At 36.5% G+C, this 27,427-nt stretch overlaps 1 protein-coding gene across 1 annotated transcript in view; it reads left to right on the forward strand.

Moving 5' to 3' along the window:
* Window positions 1-9,486: 9,486 nt before the first annotated feature.
* ubtd2 (ubiquitin domain containing 2) overlaps window positions 9,487-27,427 on the forward strand; it is a 157,212-nt gene continuing 139,271 nt past the window's right edge. Inside the window, exon 1 of the mRNA XM_028812720.2 lies at window positions 9,487-9,834. Coding sequence (XP_028668553.1) covers window positions 9,552-9,834 — 283 coding nt within the window. The 5' untranslated portion in view covers window positions 9,487-9,551. The remainder of the gene's footprint in view (window positions 9,835-27,427) is intronic.

The following is a 27,427-nucleotide window of genomic DNA, read 5'->3' on the forward strand; positions in this document are numbered from 1 at the left end:
ATTTGTATTGTAGGCTTCCATACCCTCTTTGTGCCACTCCAAGCTGCCAAGGGTGTCTGTAAGCCCCCAGTTCATATTAATAATTAACTAATTTAATTAATAAATATTTCAAGAACTCACATTAATAATGCACACAGACATTTGAACAGGAGAAAAAAATACTTTAAGGAAACACTATCAATTTAATTTTTTCTCTCTTTATTTGAGGACACATGGCACACAGTAAACATGTTTCAGCATCTCAGCTGTTTTCTCACTACATATTGCCTTGTGCCTAAGACTATGAAAAGGCCACTGCTTGGCAATGCTTCTCAAGACCCTTTTACATATATTCAGAACCTCCATCGTGGTTTTGCTGTCAGCAAAAATGCCACATGATGAAACACAAAGGGTGCATTCATCAGATAACTCTCTCAAAATTAGGCACCTTTGGTGGAAATCTGCACGCAGTAAAGGCTTTTCAATGTCGCTATTGTTGCCACTTGTTCACAATGTATACAGTATCAATTCCCTGAGACTGAGGCCATGCCATAAAAAATAGCTGACCTTTCTACTGTGATCCTTCCTCCTATTTCTCTCTCTCTCTCTCTCTTTCGTTCTCTCTCTCTCTCTCTCTCCCTCTCCTGTGCTGCTGCCTGGTTTCAAGTCTCATACTAACCATCCATTTTCATAAATCTACTTCCTAATTGTGGGAAGCTGACACTCAAATTGGAAGCCAAAGGTGTAATCCAGTGGCTTATCCCATATATGAACTGTTGTTCTATGTTTGTTCTATTACAATTAACTATGAACATCTAGCTGTCATGTAGAGTCTGTGTAGCTGAATTCAGTCTAACCATACCTCACTTGACCCAGTAATTTCCTTCTTGATCTTTAGTTCCAAAACTGCTTTATTGACAGCCTGCAGTTTGTAATCTGCATATCCTTGCTCATAATCAGCCATCAGCACACCTGCCACTAGAACTGCCTTGTCTTGATCTTGCCATTCATAGTCTATCCTCATATTTTACTTTCTATCATTTCTTCTTCATCGTGTGTTCTTACTTAAACCCCCAAATTTTTTCATGCCTCTCATATATACTTGAGAATGTGTACAGTATATAACACTAAAAATGTTAATAATAAAAATATCAATTCCACTTTTGATCGCTTTCAAAAGATAATTTGTCATAATAGGTGGTATAGGGTATGCAGTGGTTAGGTCCAAATGTTCATATTCTACAGTTTTCTGTTAAATCCCATAGAGTGATCACTGATTTAAAATTAGCCTTGTGAGATTTTGTTTGTCCTTCAATACACAGACAATCTGTCCAGCTTAGTGCTGCTAGGATAGGCTGAGGCTCTGCAAATGGGATGGGAAAACTAATGTATGAATGTTTTCTTTCTATTTGTTAATTCTCAGGAGTAGATCCTTATAATCATATTGATTTTTTTTACATTTAAGTAGTAAAATAATCAATAGCAGTAACACTATTAGGGAAATAAAGTCTACAATGAGTCAAGAGAGGTGCCTCTGCAAAAAATACCATGGAGAAGCATGTATCACCTTGTTTAGCATCTTCTAAAAATTCTTAAAGAGGAAAAAACTGTTCTTGCATCTTACTTCCTTAAGGACAGAAAGATAGTATTGTTGTGGAAGAAACACTTAAACATTTTGGTTTTAAAAAGATGTAGCTGGTCAGATGTTTCATTCTAATTATGATGGAAAACTGGAGGGATGAGAATCATAATTCACAAAACCATTGTATTTGTAGCCATAGCTGTAGTGTCAGACTATGTGTGATATATAAATACAACCTGTAAACTCTTCCAGCATGACTGGATTGGCAGGGGGTCAGTGACGGTCTAAGGAGGCATATCCTTGGAGGGTCACATCATGTATCGGTGCATTCGACACCTCCAAGTTCCACCTCAGACTGTCCAGGAGCTCACTGATGCCTTGATCCAGGTCTGGGAAGAGAACCCCAGCACACCATCTGCCATCTCATCAGGAGCATGCCAGACATTGTCAGAAGTGCATACTGACACATTGGGGCCATACACACTACTGAGCCACATTATGAGTTGCCGTAATGAAGTTCACGAAAGCCCATAATTTCAATTTTTGACTTTGATTTTCTGTGTGATGTTGAATCCAGCCCTCAGTGGGTTAGTGACTTTGGTTTCCACTGACTATTGTTGCATCATTTTATTCTCAACAGATTACACAGTATTATTCATTAAAGATTTTCCACTGGAATACTTCATTCATCGAGATCAGACGGTTAATATATCTCTCTATTATAATAAAAAAAAACTTGAGTCGAGACGTGATCTTCTCGGAAGACACTTTGACGTCCCACGAGAGACACTTTAACGTCACGCGAGACAAAGCAGTGAGACAAAAGGACAGCTGCTGTACAGGCTTTTAAATGATCGACGCGCAGCACGACAAGCAGAACATGCAGCTCGGCAGCAGCAAGCCAGCAGCTGATCTGTCCGCATCTCCTTAGCATGCATTCAGCAACCCCTTCACAATGCGAGTGACAGAGACGCGAAGTGGCTGGCGCGCAGCGTGAGGGAGGGGGGTGGGCGAGCAAAGCGAGGATAGCTGCTGTACAGGCTTGTATATGATCGACGCACATTGTGACAAGCATTACACGCAGCTCGGTAGCAGCAGCAGCAAGCCAGCAGCTGATCCGTCCGGATCTCCTTAGCGTGCGTTCAACCCCCCTTCACAACACAAGCGGCTGAGATGTGTAAAGGCTTTTATCAGACACACGTCCTATGCTCTCAGCTCTTATAAATACTTTCTAGATGACACGACAATGACTAAGTGAATGAGAAAGAGAAGCGAGCAGGGGGCAACGCCCCCTAGTGTGTTCTGAATATCAGTGATAAGAGAATTCATGCTTAAGGTTTTTGCATTAATTCCCAAGCACTCAGAACTTTAAAATGGCTTCAGAGTTTCATTGTACATTAAATCTAGACTTAGGCAGGTTTTCTGCAACTGTAACCATTAGATCTACTATAGTAATTTCACATTTTATTAAAGATCAAACATCTTATTACCCATGGAAATTTCAAACATATTCAAAACTGAGAGAATGTTTCTACTTTTTCACCAGTACATCATAGCTACTCAAGAAATTATTTTTTAGCAATCATAACTTATTACACACTCTATTATATTATATGCTAAAATAAAACTATTACAGTCTGTGAGCATGCTCTTCTTATTTTTCAGCTTAATTCATTATGTCCCACAAATTCAACTCACAAATGGTGACCTAATATATTAATGGTAGATGATGTGGACTTTTAAAATTCTTCTCCACACAAACTGACGTTTTCTTAGAAAACAACACTTCTCTAGAATTTTCTGTGTATATACTCTGCGAAAAATATAAGGCATGTCTAAGAATATAAATTATCTTATATGAATCATATAAAAGTAAAGTGCAGACTAGATGGGTATCTACACTAATTGGAAAAGGTTGTTTCTACAATTGGATTTCAATCATTTGACCAATTGATCTTTAAGTCACATCATCACTATTATGAACACGAAGAAAAGACCAACAGCATTTTAGTATGAGAAATAAATAAATGGGAAGATGAGAATGCAATTAAAGAGATTAGCAAAGCAGCAGGAAATAAAATCAGGGAGCAAAAATAAATAACTAACACTTATAAGTTATACATAAGTCCTTATTACATTCCCTGCAGTGTAAAGAAACAGTTGTTTAAAACAAGGATTTCAAGGTCAAATATAAATACCACAGCTTGATATTCTCTGTGTAGAGGAGTTTGATAAGCTTTTGAGGCTCTCTGAAATACAAGATGTTTCATACTTACTGCAAATAGGAACAGCTACAGGCCCAGATGGCTATCAAGTGGAGCTTTTAAAGATTTTAGTGAGCACCATAATGGTTGTCTATATTTATCGCTAGAGAAATTATAATAAAAATAAACCAAAAAACACTGCGCCAAATAAAAAAAGAAAAACACTTGGTAATACTGTATGTGCATCATATAAACCAAATTCACATCTGAATAATGATGTTAAGATAAGAATACAGAACATGCTAACATATTGTTAGATCAAGCCTGATTTATTAGACAGACACTTAGTCCAGTCATTGCCATTTGTTTAATGTAATTTATTCTCTGACAGAACCTAATTGAGTAGAATGGGAATGCCTATTAAGTTTACTGCCCAAATTTGGGTTTAGCTCCATTATAACCAAATGGATTAAATTGCTTCATACTAGTCCAGAAGCTATGCAAGTAAAATACATTTGGATTACTTCAAATTAGCACATGGATCAGACTTTTGAACTATCTATCCATTACCAGAAGCAAACAGAGATAAAAGTTATCATAAGGCAACGACTTGAACTAAACATATGATGATTTAAAACCCTAGGTTTTAGGCCACCTTTGGACCATATTTTGTGGAAGAAATTACACCTTTTTGATAAAGGGTAAACAAATCGGTGTCTTTAGCAAAAATTATCACAAAGACTTGAAGTCATCCATACCACATCTATCAACCCCAGTGGTTCACCATTCAATGAGATACAAGGGGTTAAAGTTATTCTATCAATCCATCCATTTTCCAACCCGCTGAATCCGAACACAGGGTCACGGGGGTCTGAAAAAAATGGGGATCAGTAATATAGGCACATGGAGTGTCGTTTTATACTCTTTCAAGGTTGCTGATCACGAAAAAGAAAATATTTTTGATTCTTTATTGGTAGTCCTAGCCCTCTCTGAGCCACTCTCCAAATTTTAAAAATGACAAATTTCAAAAATAAGCATGAGGAGTATTGTTTTAGAGTATTTAAAAGTCAGTGATTATGAATATGATTCTATTTTTGATTTCCGTTACTAGGGATCTTGCTCTCTATAGACCTCTATCAGAGGGTGAAAAATTAAAAAATTCTATTACAACCAGGAATTCCAAACACTGTAAAGCAGGTAGCCTACGGAAAACAATCATAAGAAAAACAAAACAAAGTCATTTTCTGTTTGTGTCCACTGTGCATTTTTCCTTCAACACCATTACATATGAGATTTAGAGGTTGTCACAAGCAGGACATACACAGGGTGTATTTAAACCTCTAACATATCTAGTATGTTAATGTTACTGTACAGCCTGGATATTCAACTTTGCTTTTCAATGGACCAAAATTATACATTTGATTGTTTCAATATCCAATTTGTTTTCTTTTAATGAAGTGAGACTGGGGTCTGCATTTGGTGGATGGTATCCTGCTGATTTTTGGAGAAAATGTGAACTGTTAAATGGTTAAAGGTCACTGCACAATTAAACTGTTAATAGGTCATTGCATCCATTTTCAATAACATTTTGTGGTAAGTTGCCTGGCAACCACTTAAATTTTATGGAAAAACCTAAAGGAGTATACTATGTGTAAAGACTAGCAATGGAGTATACAGCAATTATATTCAACAACCTGATTTATGCTTTAAATGGTTATGCAGACATACATGTGATTTTATGCTGTATTTAAATATTTACACATAGATTACATCTAGTGTAGAAGGCAGAGCCTTCACCCAATCGGCAAACACTGGAATAATGTATGTATCAATATCAGAGAAGCCCCAACAGTATCAGACTTTAAATAAGGCATACCATAGTATACTATTATGACAGTTGCTGATGATCTTTCATATTTCTTTCTTATTACTTTTAACTATACCAATTGTTTTTGTTTTCCATTATAATATTTTTCCTTCCTTTCCTCTGGGTTTATGGTGGCGCTAGGTCTGTTGTGAAGTCGATACAGCATCGCAAATGACAGACTTGTTTTCAGAAACTGTTATTGTTTACCTACAGAATACTCTCTTCATAAAGGATGACCTAGGGCAGTTGAAACTCAGACTTAAAACCAAAAGTAAAAAAAAGCATGATTTTTCTCAATTACATTTCGTGTTTAGGTTGCACTTCATTTTTCATACTATATTTGCAATTATTGTATAGTGCACTGGAGTCATGAGTGAAAATGTGTATAATAAGAAAAAACTACTGAATTTAATTTTTTTTACATATCCCATGTTGTTTGTAGTGATGACTGAGAAAACTTTTTAACCTCATGTTTTTAAGGAGAACGGACACAGCAAAGTTCTTGACTCAATTCGGAACAATGCTCAACAAACAGCAAACAATATGAAAACATGTATGAAAAAATCCCAGTTTGTTGAAGTCGCATAATCCATATGTCAGATACTCTGTTGTATGCTCCCAATAATTCAAACCAATGAAAAGCTAGTGAACACATTATTGGGGGAAAGCATGCCTTATATTTGTGCATATCTGAGGTGCATCCACAAACAAAAAATCAATTCTACGGTGCAATTGTGACTTAACAACCAATAAATGAGGAGAAAGGCGGACCCTCAATTCAAAAGCTCAATCCCATTCAAACATCCTCCCCAGCCATTCACAAGAGGATTCTCTAGTAATTTATTTACTATTATTTTAACAAAAATATATGTTTGGGGTATTGAGATTGTACAGTATGACTAGATATCTGACATATAGATTTTGCAACACAAGCACATTGAGATTTTTGTCATGAATGTTTTGATATCGTTTGCTGTTTGTTTGGTCCCCCATTGAAGCCTGTTGTGACAGAAACCATGCAATTTTTTTTTTCTTAGCCATTACTACAAACAACATTGGGTAAAGTATAGATACTGTATAAAATATATATTACTATTGGGTGGAGTATTATTTTAATATCTGAGTATGTTGGTGAAATGTAACAAACCACCCAGCCTAGGTAACTTTTAACCAAGCCGACTGGAAACTGTTTCAAACAGTCAAGATCTCAGCAATGGACATGAAACTTGTTTTCCCTAGTGAACCAAAAGCTTATGTTCTAAAGATGTACAGACTTCCTGTACCTTAACAACTATATGTTTGAAGATCTTAAACTAGCACTAAAATCAAGTTCAGTGCCATTTGTCTGTAATGTTTGACTGGCTTGTTTTTATCCTGGCTATTTTGTGCTGACTATGTGTGTAAGAATTAGACCATTGGTGAAAGTTGTCAGGTTAAAGAACCTATTCTTCAGGGTATGTGCACCGCCGGAAAAATATAAACTGAGGACCTCTTCCTTTATCGAATGTTTTGTATAGCATGAAGAAGGTTTAAAAACTAAACTTGACATCTATCATGCATGTTTCTTAGCTATACATATGAAGCGAATAAAAAAATAATGATTTTGTTCAGAAAAAACATAATTTGTATACTGCTGAAACATGAGAAAGGAATACCATTTCAAACCGCAAAATGTATGTATCAGTCTGTTAGTAGCATGGCTTGTAGAGGCTTTGTGTACTGGAGAAAAATATGCTGCATGCCACTATTTAAAAAGCTTGGCCGCACATACTGTACATATCCATTGAGGTGTACTGTGTATTTCACTCTGTTTCAGTCAACTTTAGACATGTCTTTGGTACAGTGCATTGGTGATAAGTAAATTACATTTTAGGTTCTGTCAGATGCGAGTGAGTCCTTACGCTGCTGTTATCAGCACATTGATTTGTGGGTGTTAAATGCACGTGTGCCAATTCATGAATTCTATTTTTCGACCATTATGAAACACATTTTATTGGACATTTCATATTATTTTCTTGTTGTGTGACCCAGCTTTAGCTTCACTGCCGGGAGAGATGGCCTAATGTTCATAAACAAATCATTTGAAACTGGGGAAAATTCATGATTTCTTCCAGGTCTTGATGTACCCAAAAGCGTGAACACTGACATATTGTTCTTAGAATAGGATTTTGTGTTAGCATTTCTTTGTGTATAACAAAAACCATAATGGCCAAAAAGCTGCACTTTTGACTTATCTGTCCATAAAAAAAACTGCTACATGTGAGTAAAAGGAAAACCAATTATAAATACAAGATGGGAGACTTTGTCCTAATGGTACTAACCTCTAAAAAGGATTTAGTGGTTTACATTGAAAAATATTTTTATCAAATAAGCAATGTGTTTTAGAAATTAAAAAGGCAAATTAAAAATGTTAGGTTATACTTAGACTATATAATACACTAGTGAGACCACATCTGGAGTATTGTGTTCAGGTTCTAGTCACCACAGTACAAGAAAAACACAGCAACACTTGCAGCTGAGCAGAAGAGAACAACCAGGTGCATCTCTGGGACTTAAGAACATGTTGTACTCTGACAGGCTCAGAGAAGTAAACCTGTTCAGTTCTGAGCAGTAGAGAACATGTAGGGACTTATTCCAGGTCTTCAAAATCCTCAAAGGCTTTGATAAAGTAGATTTAGAAGAATTGTTTCAACTAAAGTGTAAATAATATACTCAAGGATATGCTGTAAGTGGAAACTAAGACAAAGTTGGTTTAGGACTGAAGCCAAGAAGCACTACTATATGCAAGGAGTTGTAGGAATCTGGAACAAACTACCAAGACATGTAGTTGAAGCAGAGATCTTGACAACCTTCAACCCATACAGTATCTAGATATTGGGACAGCTTAGCTATTAGCTAAAGAAATAGGCTTGAAGTACTGAGTGGTCTGCTTCATGTGTCAATGTTTATATGTTATGTTCTAATCTGAAGATTATACAGGTGTTCTTCTTAATGAGCAGTAGGTTGTATCTACCTTGTTACTCTGCGATTGATGAATTCTCTGTGACTATATGGTAGTTTTCTTGTCTTGCTTTTGAAGAGGAAAAAATGGATGTTGTTTTGTATCCAGACTGAAACACGTTCACTTTTTTTCAGAGGGTTTCAACAATATCTTTAGATAGTGATATACAGTACCTGTAAAATCAATATGCTGACAGCTTCACTTCAGTTTTTAAGAGACAATATTTGCTAGGTTTGTATGGAACAGGACTAGCACAAATCAGATTTTACTGCTAAACCGAATAATGAAACAGCCCATCCTAATTATCCTTTAATCAGGTTGAGTTAACTTGGGGCACTTTTTACTCCTGAATTCAGCACGTGTGATTAAGCTATACACGAAACAAATGACATATGTCTTTAAAATCGTGTTTTCTTTTACCCTCAGATTTTCCTCTACTCAATACTGTAGGCTGACCATGTCAGTAACAATTTCATCATATCCTGTACAGGTGATAATTCTCCTACTACTGTAAACCATAAAAATGTGACTGAATTCAGAGTCAAAATTAATAATGTACACTGTGAGAGAGTCAGAGAAAATAGTTTTTCATAACACTTTGTAAAATTGATGAACAGAAGTTAACGTGACTCCGTTCAACGTGAACACCGACCACTAACTAATAACCACTAACCCGCCATTTTGCTTACTTATGTATTTTTCGAGTGCCTTTCTCTGAAATATTGCCTCAGTCGTTATCCACGTACGTTCGCCTGTCCGACAAAAGAGAGTGGGTGCTGCTGAACGTGTCGCGCGCGCTGAGCTTACAAAGTCGCCCATCTGTGCTGCGCGTCCTTGTGGTGCCGGTCTGTCGCTTGCGTGTGCCCGTGGCGTGCCTCTCTACCAGCTCCCCGTCCCTCCCTCCCCGGTCACCTTCTGATGAGGTCTCTTCTCTCCGCCTCTTCACAGCTAATGCTGTGGGTTTTGTGTCAGTTTCAAGCCGGAGAGGAAGAGAGTTTAGACCAAAGGAGGAGAAATAACAAGAAGCACAGTAACAACAAACAAAAGGAAACAACGGCGCAGCACATAGGCGGGCACAGGCAGGCGCGCACGGAGGAGAGGAGACCGCGGGGCAGCGCAGTTCAGAAACCCATGGGAGGGTGTGTGGGAAGTCACCATGATTCCTCGGGCAGTTTAAACGAAAATTCAGACGGGACTGGAGGTAAGAAAGCCTACTATTCGAGCAAACGGAGATGACGAGAATTGTAGACGAAGCAAGTTTTCCATTAGAACGCTGCAGACAGCACGCACGGGCCTCTTTATTTTGAAGCGCACACGCATGACTCCTCTTTGTTTCTCGGCTCGTTGTTCCGCTCGCAGCGTGACGTTTTCTTTGCTTGTGGGACTTTGTTCATTGGGCTCGCGGTTCGATAAACGCGTGCGTCGCTCTGCATCTCTACGGAGAAATAACGGGAGGATGAGTATGTGGCAGCAGCAGTCCTCGCGGCGTCTTCCTGCTGTCAATTTAGTCAGCTTGACGTTTCTTTCCTTCCCCTCTTGTTTAGAGAAGGTAACGGTACATTTCGCAAGCTGCATACACACTGTCACTCACTTGACTAGTAGAGCACGTTTTGTTTTGTCATAGACATCAAGTGAACGTCTATTGTTACCGAGTCACAGATGTTTCCTAAGTGCACATGTGTGGTCAGACTAGTTCACAGGTCTCAGGGCAGATTGCTTTTTCACTAAGCTCTTACTGAGCATTAGTAGAAATGGGCCCGGTGGGCTTGTACTGTGTTTCATAAAGACAGAGCCAGAGTGAGATAAAGAATTGAAGCTGTTATGAGTCATTCGTTATTTACTGGCTTAAACATAAGCTTTATTACTTCGTGAAATCGTGAAGTTTATAAAGTTTTAGGCCTTTTTGCTTTGGCCAAGTGATGTTTGATGACCCATGCATTGTTGCTTCAGCCCGTCAAACCTATGTGTAAAACAAGAGCAACAATAAATTATGTAGCACTTTTGCATAAAATGCTCCTTGGCACAGAGGGCCTTTTAAAGATTTAGCCCTTTTCTTTCCATAACTGGTGCACTGGCAGGTTACTAGAACTTTCTGGTGTATGCTTTGGACTGAAAAAAAAAAAAAAAAACATGAAATAAGATTAAGGAATTTCATGGTTTTTCAATTTAAAGCATAAACCAGACAGGTTTAGTTATATAATATACTGGCATGATTTCAGCCGTGTTTGTCCAGACAACTTTGTCAAAAAACGCTGTTGGACTGGATTTCTTCTATAATGTTCTCAGGACCACAAAATGTTAATACTGTAAATGAATTATGGGACAGTAGGCCTATCACTAGAAAAAGCAGACAGTAGTAAATAAATAATAAAGGAGGATAAAAGTCAGAGTTGTGTATTTTATTAGTTTGCTTAGAATTCAAAATGAATAAAGTCTATTATGAACTGCATTAAATTTGAGTTGGCAAACACCAAAATAGTTTCCGTATCTGCATTTTAGGATTGGATAATTTTGGTTATGTTCATTTTGAGAAATTAATGCGATTCAAAAGAATTGTGATGCAAACACTGTTTGGGCTTAATTGTCTAGTATAAGGAACAGAGTTGAACACCAAACATGCCAGTGCTTTCCTTAGGACAGTTGTTCTACTCAAGGACTTGCCATTTAACATACAGTAATTACAGTGTAGAGAGGTGTATCAGAAAAAATAGAAATACTTCATTAATAGTTTTATGTTTAATACTGATTTCCTGGATTATATGTGATGTGAAGCCCTTTAGATATTTAACATGCTTGCGGAAGGACATCTTTATGTAACATAGTCATTTGACATATTAAAGCAGACAGTAAACCCAGTAAATTCATGTAAAGTTACAAGGATGGTCCTTAAATGTTATTCAATACCTAGTTTGAAATGAAGTGGTGACAAATCCATAATATTTTCATTTTCTTTTTGGGAACTAAACCCTTGGAATGTGCTGTATTTGAGTAGCTTGAAACATTTGTTTTTGACTTTGTGTACCATTTGAAATGACAGCAGAAAGCTCTACTAACTACAGTTTTGTAAGGCAGCATATTACATAACAATACTTTGTTGGTATCTTGATGGCTGTCTTTCTCTTTAGGCTCATTCCTTTCCTGCAGGCATCTCCTGGTTTCTTGGCGAAGACCTTCTGAGAATCGTAGTTGATCATTTATTTTTCTCCCATTTCTTATTTTGGTAATCCTTTTTTTCCCTTTTTGTGTACTTGACTAACTAAATTTTTCTTTTCCAAGTTTTAATTTTTAATTTTGTTTGTGTTATTTTCTCTTATGATAGCCCTGCATGTCATGTGTCTGTACTTGTACCTGCAGTATCCCTGAATCATCTTGTATTGGTCATCACCAAACTATAATACTAGCCACTTTAAACTCCCTTGAAGCTAAATATTAATGTATGTTCAGTAGTGACAATGCAGTTTATCAGTTAGGGCTGTCAGGTTAAATTTTAATTAAAACCTATCTAATTTGAAGGCTTAAATGGACAAGTGAAAGTGTAAAAAATGTTATTTGCATTACTGAGGACACAGTACAAGTTTTCTTTATTTTTCAGTTCTTGTTTTTGCACATCACTCCAGGCTCAAACTCAAAGACTTCTCATCATTAGAGAAACATTTCCTAAAAACATACCATTTCATAACGTCTTTTGGTTCAGTTTTTGCAACTGCACTGCTTTCTTGGCTGGAAAACGACTGGCTTTTCTTTTGCTTTTTTAATGACTTTAAAATCACCATTTTTAAGAGTGTTAGTTCAAAACCACCAGTGGTAATTTTGGCAGCAATGTCCAATATACAGATTTATGCCATTCTAGTTCTGGCTTCTTCAGTGACAGGAGGATTTCTAACAGCTTCAATTAAGTACCATTTGTATTACTAGCCATTACCTAAATTTTTGATGTGTAACTGAAAAAGATGATTCAAGTCAAGAGCAATGAATTTATGCAATAACCGAAAAGAACAAAAAATAAAAAATAAACTCCAGTACGTTTAGCCCAGCATGTTATTTCTTGACTGCCTTTTCCCACCTGTAGCACTGAACTGGTGTCCCAGGCTCCACTACTGTAAATTGTAAATTCCATTATTGTAAATTGGGTCCTGCTTAGACCCTGTCAGCTCTTCACTGGTGCATTTTTATGGACTGTTAGTTTTCATCTTTTTTTTTTTTTCCATCATTTTTTTTCCTAAGGGTGTACTTTCCTGATAATCACTCGAAACACTTTTTATGTAAAGGTAGAATTTTCGTAAGTTGTTTTGTGCAAGGATGTCCTCTAAATAAGTAATGATGAGGGTGCACTAAATGGTCAATACAATAGGGCATTTAGAACATTTTTTATGTTTCATTTGTGAAACACTTAAAGACTCCGAATACCATACTTTTAGAAATGGCCATTGTCTTTACATCTTCTGGCTAATTTGACAGTCCTAGTATAGAGTCCTTTTTTAGTGAATTATCCAAGCCAAAAACGTAATGGACAGGTGTGCAATTATATTTTCCTGGGCCTTGATGTTCAAGGTTCAGAGTTTTTAATTAAATGAGGTTTATACAAGAAATCTTGAAATTTGCCTTCCTAGTTGCATCCAATAACAGACAGAAAGAAGTAGAGACAAGACATGTTAACTACTTTAACAGAAATTCTAAAATGTCTGCATCATTTGAAAAAACATTTTTTGTTAAAAATAACTAGCAGTTTGATAGTACATTTGAATAGGTACTTAATACAAAGAAAAACTCTATACTTGTGGAAATCTTTTACTGAATTATTATCTGATGTTTCTTATTAAAAGATGTATGGCACTGAGGAGAAAGGAATTTCTGGAACGATTTGTGTGGGTTTTCAAAGCGACTAATTTAGTGAAGTTAAGTTCTGCATGTAATTGATGTCTGTCATCATTTGAGATGATTTCCAGCTACCTCCAGGATTGTCTTATAACACACACTGAATTGTCTATCAGCCCCAGTGTTTATGCTGGTAGGTATCATAGTTTTGAATGAATTTCTAATCTATACTTGTTCTACAGAAGTGATTGTATTTTTAAGGGTTGTTTTTTGGAATGTTTTACACACTACAAATATAATACCCCTTTCACATACTGTATTTAGGTACAAGTAGTAACCATCTCATATTAGGTCACTCTCATCTATCTCAGATGAACCTCTTTCACAATCCTTTTCAGTTTCTACAGGCGTTACATTTATTTGTATGATTCATTCGATGTATGCTTTTAAACTATGCTGCACTTTCCTATTGTTAGGATTCTTGTTAAATGTTCCCTTTTACCCTTCTTACATATTCATTGCCATGAAACCACAGAATGGACCTACATATTTTGTTCCAGCAACACTATATGCTTGGCTCAAGATATTTCTTTTTTTCCTTACTTTTTCACCAGTGTGCTGCATGTAGTTTCAAATTATGTGGCCAGTTCTGGGCCAATTAGTCTAATGTAGGATAAGGAGAAAGCAAGATACCTGAGGTAAAACCCATGTAGACATAGAAAGTCCAAATTGAGTGTTAATTATTTATGTTAATCTGTAACATAGTTTTCAAATCATGTTAGTCTCTATTTAACTACATAAACATTCCCCATTTTATATGTCTTTGTATGAAGTGTAACATCTTCAGCCTAATACCATGATAACGTAACTTTCAAGATTTTGTTTTTTTTAAACCACATAGGTATGAGACAACATTCAGAGTGTTTAAGTTTCTAAAGATTCCTGGAAAACAAGTTCTTTGCATAGTCACAGAAATATTGGGAGTTTCTTAAACCACCTGATGGAATATATAAGACTCTTACATTTACATTATTTGGCTGATGCATCTGGTTTGAGAGCATGATTAACTACAAGATTGTTTCTCCATTTTCACACTGATTCGAAGATACGCATTTGTGTTGTACGTGGGTGAAGGTGATTTTATTAGGTATTCGACATAAAGTACACTAATAAAAGAACAGCAACACTGCACAAAAGTGCACAATCAACATAGACAACCCGTTTGCAGGTTGCTACATTAGAAAATTTACATAGACTTGAATTATTAATTCTGTTTACTTCAAGATTGGATGTCTCAATATTTGTACCCTCACCACCCCTCTTGGAGTTGGGAAGGGCCTGTGGATTACTGGCTGGGCAGTTGACATTGCTGGGTGGTTCAATGGCCAATTTTGATGGTAGGGGAAACACTTAACCCCCATGAGCCTATAAAATGGCCACATTGGTAGTTACATTGGGGAGATGTGGGGGTGGGGTATTACCTCTTTCAAAAAGAAAATTCAGTCCCTGCTTCTTAGATATGTTGTCGTGGCACTTACTACTAGGGTTTACGTCTTGTGAAATGTGCTAACTGTACATTTTCTGGGTAGACATAAAAGATGATGGTGTCCAAACCAGATTAATGGTTTTAGTATTATACTGGCTAAAAGCACTTCAAAAGCTTACTTTATGTGTCTGTAATATTATTTTTAATAATATGTCAAATTAAAAATTCCAGATATAATAATACATAATGTGAGATCATATTTTTTTCCACACAAGTTATAGATTGTGCTCTTCTTTTTTTAATTCCTGAAGCGCAGGACGTAATGATCAGTTTTCATCTTTGTTGCATTTTCGTTTTAATGATATTTTATTTGTGTTTCTTGTGTAAGTACATCAAGTTAACTCTGATAAACTTATATTCCTGTAATTAGTTAGTATTTGTTAAAGGTGGCTTAGAAGTGGGCAGAGCAGTATGTTAATTACTGTGTTTTTACCCCTTTTAAAATAAAATTATTAGACTTTTTTAATTGTTGCATCATAAACTGAGTCAATTTTGCTCTTACCAGTTTCCCTCTTTCTTTGTTCCAAACGGAGTTGCGATAGAGTCAAACTTCCCTCACTGTAAGTATCCAGGAACCCTTGAGTGCTTTTCATGTTGTTTTAAGCACTTTAATTTTGTTTTTGTAGTGTTAAAGTGACTGCTTTCAAAAACTCTGTATATTTCTTCCTTATTAAGAAAGCTTTCAGGTTGTGTTTCAGGAGGTTATTAAGGAAAAGTATATTAAGTGATTTCTCACATGGGTTTAGTTTAGCATATCTAATTTTGGCTGTGGTTCCCAGTCCTACAGTTTACCAACTTTTGTGTATAGTGTTTACTTTTTACACAACTGTGTGTTTTTGTTCCCATATTAAATAAAAACATTTCACATTTAGTAACTACGTATTCTTTCTTCTTATGGATTATTACTGGAGTGGTAAATACTGATAAGTGTAGCCCTCTCTTACGCAGGTCACTTACTGTTTTCAGTAATAAGAGATGAGCGCACATGTGTAAACTAAATACTGGTATGCTGTTCATTGCATAAATATGTCTTATCTAGTTTAACAAAGTTTTCCCCAGACCATTACTGAAATTTCTCTCAACTTTATTACCTTTTTAACAAGTAATTAGGAGGCCGAAGGGGTTAGAAATAAAAAAAAGCCAGAATCCAAAAGCTTCTCACTAACTGGCCTCTTCCTGCTTGCTGTCCTGCTGCCCTCAAGCCAGCAAGTGAGAGATCAAGAATGACAGAACAGAAAGGTATCTTAGTAAAAAATTTGGAGAATGCATTCTGCATGCACATTTGAAACCCTGTCTTCCAACATTTAAGCGTTGACCACCTAAATAAACCTAAATAATTGAATAACTAGCCGAGTCTTCCAGTGTTCAGCATAACATGCAAAAACAGAATGAAAACTAAATCTGACAATTCTGAGTTGCTGTAGTTTGACATTAAGTTCATAGTTCTGTGCAAACATTTAGATGTTTCTGATTTTTTATACTACTAGGGGGTTCCGCACCCTGCTCGCCCACTCCCAGGTTTGGTTTACCGGATATACATTTTAAAGAGATTGTTCTTTTCATCGGAATTGTTACATATGCATTATTTTCACTTTTACTTTAAAAATTTTGTAAAAACAATACTGTACTTGCCCATTAATTCCGGCCCTGGGTGTGGTTAAATCTCTTTCTCGTAGAACGTATAATGCTGCTCGCATTGTGAAGGGGGGGTGGCTGAACGCACGCTAAGGAGAAGTGGTTGGATCATCTGCTGGCTTCTTGCTACTGCCGCTGCTGCTGGCGAGCTGTGTATTCTGCTTGTCACTCTGTGCGTCGATCATTTAAAAGCCTGTACAGCAGTTGTCCTTTAGACATTTCGCGTCTCTGCCGCTCGCATTGTGAAGGGGGGGGGGGGTTTGGTTGAACGCATGCTAAGAAGAAGCGGTCGGGTCATTTGCTGCCGACAAGCTGCGTTTTCTGCTTGTCGTTGTTTTAAGAGCTGGAAGCACATGAAGCGTGTCTGCCAAAAGCATTCCAACAACTGCTAGGTTAAATGTCTATGAACTTGGTTTAAATGTTTTCTCACTGCCTTGTCTCGCATGACGTTAAAGTGTCTCACGCGGGACGTCAAATTGTCTTCCGAGAAGATCACGTCTCGTCTCCCTAGTCTCCATTCCAAGATTTTTTTTATAATAGAAATATTTACTATGTTTCTTCGATTTTAATATCCTTAGTACAGATACTATATAGTAAATTTGTTCATATGTAGGAGTTATGTTTCAATTCTTATTTATCTTTATTTATTTCAACAAACTTTTTTTAATTGATAATTCCTTTTTGTGTTTGTTTATTATGTAACCTGTTCATTTTATTTAATTGTGCTTATTATTATTAAAAACTAATTGATAAAGTTCCATTTTCTGTTTTTTTAATTACCCAGATTAGAACTGTGCACAGTAGTAATAATCAACATAACTGTTAAGCAATTGATTTAAATATACTAGATATTAACCAACAAAAAAATGTAATTGTAAACACCTTCATAAAATGGAAATAATCATGTGCCCAGAATAGTGACATTTTCAAGGCCCCCTCTTCTAGATAATTTTATTTTTAAGATTCCACAAATCTTCCCATTTCCTATTTAATCCATTTTGTTTATACCATGCATATCCATTACATGATTTTTATCTCTTGAGTTTTTATTCTTATATTTTACCTTCTAGTTGTGTCCCACATTTCTTTGTTCGACTTGCTACCATATTGTATATTTTCCTTTAAACGTTGTATCTATATTTTGGTCAAAAGAGTTTTCTGCTACATTTTCTACAATTTTTCTCTCCTGCTCAGAGTCCCTCCCTAATTTCTGCCTCTATCCCGCTGTTCCTTTTGAATTACTGAATCTGTTCACCAGAAACACTCCACTTCATCTAAATCTACTGCACCTGGCTTCATTCTTCCATTTGTACACTCTCCACAATAGTTGCAGAACATGTATTGAGTTTTTGAACTACGTTTCTTCATCCCTTGTCCCTCTAGAGCAGGGGTAGACAATGTCGGTCCTGGGGGGCTGCAGTGGCTGCAGGTTTTTGTTTCAACACAGTTTCTTAATGAGAAGTCAAGTATTGCTAATGAAGCACTTATTGCTCAAGTGACATTTTTCTGCTTCATTTTCGTGGTCCAGCTTGTTAACATTCCCCACCATTAAATGCTTATTTCAGTCTTAAACAGCTGAATTCAGAGATTTTAATGGCTCCTTATTAAAAATAAGGTGCAAATGACAAAGGAGCCAGCAGTTCTCCGTCTAACTTGTTTCCATTTACACTTGTATGGATTCATCCTGCACTATTTGATTTAATAAAACACTTTAGAGAAAAATGTAACAGACTGAAAATTATCCATTAACCCTAACCCTAATTTTATGCTTCAGATCAATTGGCTGAGTTCATTGGAAAGGAAAAAAAAATCTATGATTTCCAAACATTCCATTGCAGAGTGACATGCCATAAAATTAAATAAGGTCTGAGATTGGCAGTCATTGGCATCTGATTAAGCAATTGAGTTGGAACGAAAACCATTGCCTATCACTGCTCTAGAGTATCTCTTTGCCTTTCTTAAATCTGTTTCCAGTTCCTTCCTTACTTTTTTGCATGATTGCAAAAACAAAAAAAAAAATATGACCGTGGAGGTTCTTTCTTCATTTCCATGCTGACCTCACCCACTAATAGTGTAAATAATAATAGGGTGGTTTCTGAACTTTTAATCCCACTCTCATATCAAGCTCTTCCTTTGCTTCTCCACATATGACTTCTGTTCTTACTTCAGTGCCCATATGTTTTTTTTTTTTTTTTTTTTTTTATTAATCTTATGTACTGCTCAGGTATCCCTTCTCAAGATTCACCAGATCCCTTTGCTTAGCACTCTGTGACAAGCTTACTCAAAGACTACCATGCTGTTACTACAGCTCTTCTACCATCTGCATACTTGCCCATTAAGACATATAATGCAAAAATAAGTTCCTGTTCCAGGTTTTCTCCAATTTTCAGTATTTCTTGTTATCTATTTTTGAATTACTTTCCCCATCACTTAAGGGTATGTGGTAGTGGCTTAATATCCTTATTTTTTACAGTCGAGAATATCTTCTTTTTCTTTGTATATTGGTGTTTCCATTCTGTGCTCATCTTTTAAGTTTTCAAGATGTCTTAAATATCTTAGTAAATACATATATCCTGTCACCAAACAACTACAGCACTTCCACTGCTACTTCATCTTCTCCAGCTGCTTTCACATACTTTTTTGAAATCACTGTTTTACCGTTTTGACTTTTGTAGGTGTGTACCATTCTACAGGACCTCCTGTAGGTTCCCAGTCTCTGTTGGGTTTCTGGTATTTTCTTCATTCAGTAATTCCCACTCAGAACTATTCATTTTTATTTTTGATTATTTTTATATTCCCTGTATTGTTTGTCTGCCAATCTCTATCCACTTTAGTTTTGTAGATTTTTCATTCTCCCTTTATCATTTAATTCTTCTTACCATGGATCTATAGCCTTTTACATTTTATTTTTACCACTTTCTTTGCAATTCCTCTTGTCTTATTATATTCTTTGTTATATTTATTTAACTTAATCTTCCTCTATTTTACAGCATTTACTGTCTCTTTATTCCAGCACCAAGCTCCTTTTCCTTTCTTCTGCTTACCTGATGCTCTTCCACATTTCATTTCTTCCACATCCCATTGTCATTTTTATCTATTTGGTATACAGTAGAACCTTGGTTTACGACCAAAAAGTTCGCCAAACTTTTGCATCTGTTCACGACCACACACTCGGTATACGAACAAGCCAGTTTCCCTTTCGGTTTGTACATGTTCAGTCTCTCCCTGTGCATTTCCTGTGCAGCGAGCAAGAGAGAGAGAGACACACACACACAGGCAGCGCGAGAGAGACACACACACACAGGCAGCGCGAGAGAGACACACACACACAGGCAGCGCGAGAGAGACACACACACACACACACACACAGGCAGCGCGAGAGAGACACACACACACACACACAGGCAGCGCGAGAGAGACACACACACACAGGCAGCGCGAGAGAGACACACACATACACACACAGGCAGCGCGAGAGAGACACACACACAGGCAGCACGAGAGAGACACACACACACACACACAGGCAGCGTGAGAGAGAGACACACACACACAGGCAGCGCGAGAGAGAGAGACACACACACAGGCAGCGCGAGAGAGAGAGACACACACACACAGGCAGCGCGAGAGAGAGAGACAGAGACACACACACAGGTAGCGCGAGAGAGACAGAGACACACACACAGGCAGCGCGAGAGAGAGAGACACACACACAGGCAGCGCGAGAGAGACACACACACACACAGGCAGCGCGAGAGAGAGACACACACACACAGGCAGCGCGAGAGAGAGACACACACACACAGGCAGCGCGAGAGAGAGAGAGACACACACACAGGCAGCGCGAGAGAGAGAGACACACACACATAGGCAGCGCGAGAGAGAGAGAGACACACACACATAGGCAGCGCGAGAGAGAGAGAGACACACACACACAGGCAGCGCGAGAGAGAGACACACACACACAGGCAGCGCGAGAGAGAGAGCTGGACGCATAAGGTAGAGAAGGCAGTTAAAGAATGCACTGGGCTTGATTTTGTTTTCACTTTGTTTACAGCGATCGGTTCTTAGCATGTATTATTGCAGTGTTATTTTTCTTGGTGGTTCATTAAATTACATATTTTTTCAAATGTTAATTATTTTCCCTATGCTTAAAACTCGTTAAAAAAAAAAAAGTGCTCTTAGCCAGTGGTTGGTAGCTCTATAGCTCGAACTATTGCAGTGTTAGTTTTCTCTGTTGTTCAAGGGTTTCTCAGTGTAATTCAATGGTTTTACATTTAGTTTACTATTACGCTGTGTATTCTATGGTTTAAATAACTATACTTGTGCTTAAAAACTTAAAAAAATATATATATTTACATACAATTTGTATGGTCTGGAACGGATTAATTGTATTTACGTACAATCCTATGGGGGAAATTACTTCGGTTCACGACCAAATCGGGTTACGACCAGAGTTTTAGAACGAATTATGGTCGTGAACCCGAGGATCCACTGTACCAACCCATCAAATTATCCCAAGTCAGTTCATTTGTTTCAGCCAAACTGTTTTCCATTTCTTTTTCTGGTTAACTTTCTGATTTTATTTCCCACCCTCTGAACTTATTAGGTTTTCTCTCCACCTTTTCCAAGATTTTACCATTTTTAACTTTACTCTATGTTGTGATACTAGGAACAGTTGTGCAGTTTTTCATCTCTAATTTTGACTTTTTTGTTATGATATAGTCAAATCTATACTGTTCTTCCTCAATAATTGTATATTGCCAATAGTTGGCTTTTTCTCTTTTCACGTTGTGTATTTAAAATTTGCCTTCTTGTGAATTCAAGTTTGTTTTTACCTTCTCATAAATTTCTCCTAAATCATACACTTCTTCCCAACCTTAATTTCTGCCTTGAACATGACTATTCAGGTATCTTCCTCTTCCTTTTTAAATTCTTCATCATCACTTCTATCATTTCTCAAAACTCTTCCCTCTCCTGTACATCCATTTGGGGTGCATATCTGCTTTATTTTTTTTAAACATATTCCAACGATATCCATCATTTTCACTAGTTCTTGATTTGTTTTAATCAAACTTAAAAAATTTAGTTTTGCTTTTAAATATAGCATCATCTTCTCTTCTATCATTCTGTTAAGGATTAACGTCTTTAGCAATGTCAGCACTTAGCAGAACTTTCCACAAGGTTTGGGTGAGGACTCCAAATGTTGTTTTTGATTTAGGATTTTTTTAACTGCAGATTTAGATTGTCAGTTTAGTCTTTGTCCAAAAGGCAGAACCAGCAAGGCAGCAGGTGGTTTGAATTAAGAGTTTTCCTTCTCCTACCCCTTACCTAAAATAAGGCTTTTCACAATTGGCCATGAGGAATGAGTTAGGGAATCCATTCCGAGCCCGGGATTCCCAGACATTTTTCATTCCCGGGAATGAAACTGCTGTAATTCCCGGGAAAACGGGAACGGCCAAGCTCACATATATAGCATGTAAAAGTGTAAAAATCGATCAAGAAATAACAGAGTTATAGTTGAAAATAATTAAGGTGGCGCCATTGCTGCAGCTTGCACTTCATCAGACAACAGCTTTGAACAGCAACTTGAAATTGCAATGCGTCAGTCTGTTGCATCCGCATTATCTGTGCCAAGAAACTTGCCATCACAGAATGATGACAAGAAACTGGATGCATCAGTAAAAGCTGAAATGGCGGTGTTTCAGAGCAACGGCAAGCGCGGGCGTTGTTTAGAACAAGTGTATCAGTATCTGATGATTGCTACTTCAGTGGAGGCAGAGTGTGCTTTCTCAGCGGCTGGCATGCTTCTGCAGAAAGGTGCGCTCTTGCCTGGACAACTGCACGCTGGACACGTTAATAATAATAATAATTAATTACATTTATATAGCGCTTTTCTCAGTACTCAAAGCACTATCCACACATGGAGGAACCGGGAAGCGAACCCACAATCTCCTTACTGCAAAGCAGCAGCACTACCACTGCGCCACCTGTGAGGACGTTGTGCTTTCTACGCTCTTATTACCACAACTAAAGATACATGTACTTATATGACAGCATGAACTACTTATAGATAAGGTTAGTCTTTTATTTGTGTCAACATATTGCAGTAGTTTTATTAAAAATAAGTGTCGGTCGTTCTAAAACCGTTCACATGTGAGATGCCCGTGCACTGTGTCATCCCCGGGAGCCCAGGATTCCCGGAAATGAAATGCAGGATTCCCAAATTCCCGGGAATGGATAAACCCATCAGGGAATGGATTCCCTAGAATGAGTATATTGCTGAGTAATGGGTCAGAGAGCCTGTGCTGCTGATGTTTGCCAAACCATGTCTGCAAGTTGGATCTCACTTTCCTTGAGCCATAGGAGCTTTTAGACATTTCTGCAGATTTTAAGGAGGTTATTTTAATTAGTTGCTAATTCTTAAACATTATTAAATGTTTTAAAGTGGCATACAGAATTAGGTTATTAAACCCAAAAGAGATATTTTTTTAATTTCAGTAGTGCATTTCAGAAACACTTGGAATAATTTTACAGAATATTATTTTACCATTTCACAGTTTTTACAAGGTGGATGAACAACCACAACTTGTGAACTATTTATGAAAAGCTTTACTGTCTTAGGATACATTTTATTCTTTGACTCTGGTTCATTTCATTAGCATTGGTTATGTTTACTGTTTCTCTGAAAGTGCACATACAATGTGCAGACATGCTGTTACTTGATTTTTCTAAAGATCTAAATCCTGCTAAACATAAAAAAAATACATAAATATAAAAAATCTATAAATTAAAATATTTGTCCTGTGTATGGGATTGTATTGTTGATTTTTATTTTGATACTAGACTTTTTACTGTGAAAGTTAAAATAGAGCTTAGAGAAATGTAATTTACATTTTTGGCAGTGCTTTCACAGTAATGATTTGCCTTACCATCAGTATATAAGAATGGGATGACTCATGAAAGGAAAGATGTCACGGGTTAGAAATAGCTTACTGCTGTATGCATGTTTTAATATATTAAGACCTGTTTCTGTTTTGTTTTTTTATTCCTGACATTTATCCTTTCAAAATATGTTTAAAAATTGAATGCATCTTACTTGTTTTACTAGATGAATATAGAACATGAAAGATTGGGATACAAATACATTGTCATATATTTTATATTTTGACAAATAGCCCATTGATTTTTTTTTGAATCTCACTGTCCTCAAGGTGAGAGAAAGCACTGGATGGAAAAACACCTTTACACAGTACATCTCCAAACACACACACATGTGCGCACACACATACTTACCCGTAACAAGCTAATTTTGAGTCTTCTGTCTAGTTAACATATTTTAGATGTCAGCAGTAGGTGGAATATGTGGGGAAAACCCATGAAGACACACACAGTTAACGATCTGGTTGAGAATAAATCTTAGATCCTTAGAATTATTAGACTCCAGTGTTAGTCACTATGCCAACTTACCATCTTGAATAATGTGGAAGTAATCAAGAAAAGAATCATAAAAAGCTTTTGCCAAATATTTGTGTTTACTTTCATTATGGTTTGTGCATAATATCAACATTATTTTATTTTATAGTGTAACACTTCAGTTTTACACTAATTTTATCTAGTGCTGGGCGGTATACCGGTTCATACCAAAAAACATTTTTTATTTTTGTTATGATATGGATTTTTCTTATACCGCAACTCGGTTTAAATAGCCTAAATAACGTTCAGAACGTGGCTCTGTGGGAAACTGTTTAAGGATGGACGTTTTTCACTGCTGCACCGCTAAACAGGCATGCAACGGAGTACATGCGTTAGTGGAGGTATTGAATGGTGAAAATGGACAGAGAATATTCTGAAACTGAAGCTGTAGCAGACGATAAAGTTGAACATGATGACACAACTTTTGCCAAAAAAGGAACCGTGTCTGTTGTCTGGAGATACTTTGGTTTTAAAAGGTCGGATGTGGACCATTATGTTCAGAGGTGTGAATACTGTTTCTATACTACTGGATAATACTGCAAGCCAAGTTGTACTTGTTTTTTTTTTTTTTCCTCAATACTGTGTAATGTACATGGGTACTGTGAAATAGTGTGACGACATGTTGAATTTATTCTTGACATTTACACTTTAATCTCGATGCTTCTGTGGAGATTAAAGTCGACATGTTGACTTTATTCTCGTAGTTTGTCATTAAAGTAGAACATCGTAAACTAAACTTCATCTTAAAATTCATATTTAATTTACTAGATTTTCTCAAACCCCGTCATAAGTTATGTAGCACATTAAATACTTTGTGTTAAGTGTTCCCTGAGCCATGTTAAGCGTTACGTGCTTCTTAAACTGACTTCCTCTTGCACTAAGAGGAGGCGCAGGCAGCGATCACCACACAGAATACATAAATTTCATGATATTCCCCCATAAGCGTCGAGATTAAAGTGGAAATGTCGAGAATAGAGTCAACATGTTGACAAATAGTTTTTTTTTCTTCACTGTGTCCGTATTTTTTTTTATTCACCGTGGCACTAATACACTTCCATAGGGCTATACCACGAATAGCATTATGAATGCAATTTGCAGTTTTATTATTTATGTATATAGCTTAGCTTGAAGCAAGGTCCATATTAATGTAGTTTGCCTTAATGATGGTTCAGTTGGTAAAGATGTCATCACCTAGTTGCACTTGTTTTATTTTATTTTATTTTAATTTGGTGAATACTGTGTAATGCACCTGGGTTTGAAGTCTTGGAAGTAATAGTATTATTACTGGAAGTTGCACTATTATTTATTTTATTGTTATTATTTATTAGTTTAAATATTATGCAGTTTAATGATAGTAAAATTGTTTAAAAGGTCACTTTAACGTGCCAGTGGACAGAGATTGTTAACATTAACAGAAAGTGTAGTTGGTTCACAAAAAATATTTACTATTTATTCCTTTTCTAAGACATGTTCAGTGCAATACTACTTTTGACAAGCACCTCTGGATATTTTACTAAGTCTAAATGCCTCTTTGGATGGTTGAAAATATGTTGTCAAAATTTTAGTTTAAGTTGTTTGCAAACTTTGTTCAATAAAAAGGCTTTATATTTTGATTGCATCTGTCATGCAATGTGATTCCTTCTCTTCATTAGTGCCACCCCCTTGAAAACTGTCACTTTATGAGGCCATGCAAACCTGTATTAATACTTGTGCACATTAAAATGTTTGCATGTACAATGTACAATTCTCATGACAGTGGAATAGGTTATTCTTAGCCATTATTTGCAGTGGAAAATGTGGTTAACATCCACTCATGCATGGGAAAAAAAAATACTGTCCAATACCATGAAACCGGTATAATTTTTAAAAATACCGTGATATAGAATTTTGGTCATACCGCCCAGCACTAGTTTTATCACCGCATCAGCAGGCTGTGCTAACCATATTAAAATCTCTTCATATTTTAAACTGTTCTTAAACTCCATTTCTCAAAATTTTGACTGTTTTGTACCTTGTTGATTCACTACAAGTTAGTGATTACTACTGTTTGGCTAATATTTCTTGTTTTATCAAAATTAATTTTATATTGCTGCTTCTTTGGATGTGTAGTGAAGAAATCCAGCTATAACTCCCTGAGCATAATTGTTTGCAAATATATCTATAAGATACTAGGTTTAATACTGTCCAAGAGTAATAATCTTAAAAAGTGACTACATGTGCAAAGTACTCATTCCTTGTGTTGTACTGAGTAGCATCAGTGTTTCATACTTCCTTCTTGTGTGTATATCTTTTGTATGTGCATACATTTTGCTTATCTGACAACTCTAAAGCTGTAATTAAAGTCAACCCAAAAATACAAGAGTAAGGCTCAACCCATACTGTCCTCAATTGGTTTTAATTAATTGTGGGATGCCATATGCATTCTTGAATCCATCTGCCTTTTTTCCAGTGTATGAGTTACCAAAATTTATAGCCTATCCTTTCTGCACCTGGGGCAAGAAAGAAGATCCTAGACAAAATACAAGTCACCCCTGGGGAACATTTGTGCAAATGGCAACATTTTATTTTAATCAGCCAATTCTGCCTCTGTCCCACCATCAGTATATAACTTACTGTAATAGTATGCGTTTAGGCTGTTGGAGGAATTCTGCAAAAGGACAGAAAAAAAATAAAGTTCACACACATAGGACCCCAACTGGTAATATTTTTTCTTCTTTATGAAATATATGCTGTAATACTAGAGATTAAATGTTTTGCATTTTCAGAATTAATTTTGTTGTCATATTAAGTCTTCCTTAAATTAACATACTTCATATTCATATTGTATCATGGTGTATTTTTCTAAACCAGACTGTAGAAGTGTATAGTATGGGCTAAAATCATTATCATTGTATAACTGCAAATTCTGACAGTTTTGACTGTATAAGTTTACCTTTTTTAAAAAAACAAAAGTACAGCTTCATTCTCACTAGATGCTCCTCTTGCTTCTCCCAAACAAAAAACACTGTTTCTTCCCATCCTCCCTTTCTATTTGCATTGACTTGCCAATCAGTTTGAGTTACAGTACGTAGGACTTTGGGGTAGTTTCACTTTGTCACACACTCTTTACATACAAGATCATACACAAAAACATTATGTTTAAGTCACTGATACACCAACCAAGAATCAAATTTCTCATTTTATGTTGCAGATTGGCATGTTTAATGGTAAGACGGTTTTTATGTTTAAATGTTTTAGCACATTTTCCACTAATTTTTACCGTACTGTTAAAAATGTTTTCTCAAAATGAATGCAGAAGTTCATCTAGTATACAAGATCAACC

Source organism: Erpetoichthys calabaricus, chromosome 11 (assembly GCF_900747795.2).
Source record: "Erpetoichthys calabaricus chromosome 11, fErpCal1.3, whole genome shotgun sequence".
NCBI classification, from domain to species: Eukaryota; Metazoa; Chordata; class Cladistia; order Polypteriformes; family Polypteridae; genus Erpetoichthys; species Erpetoichthys calabaricus.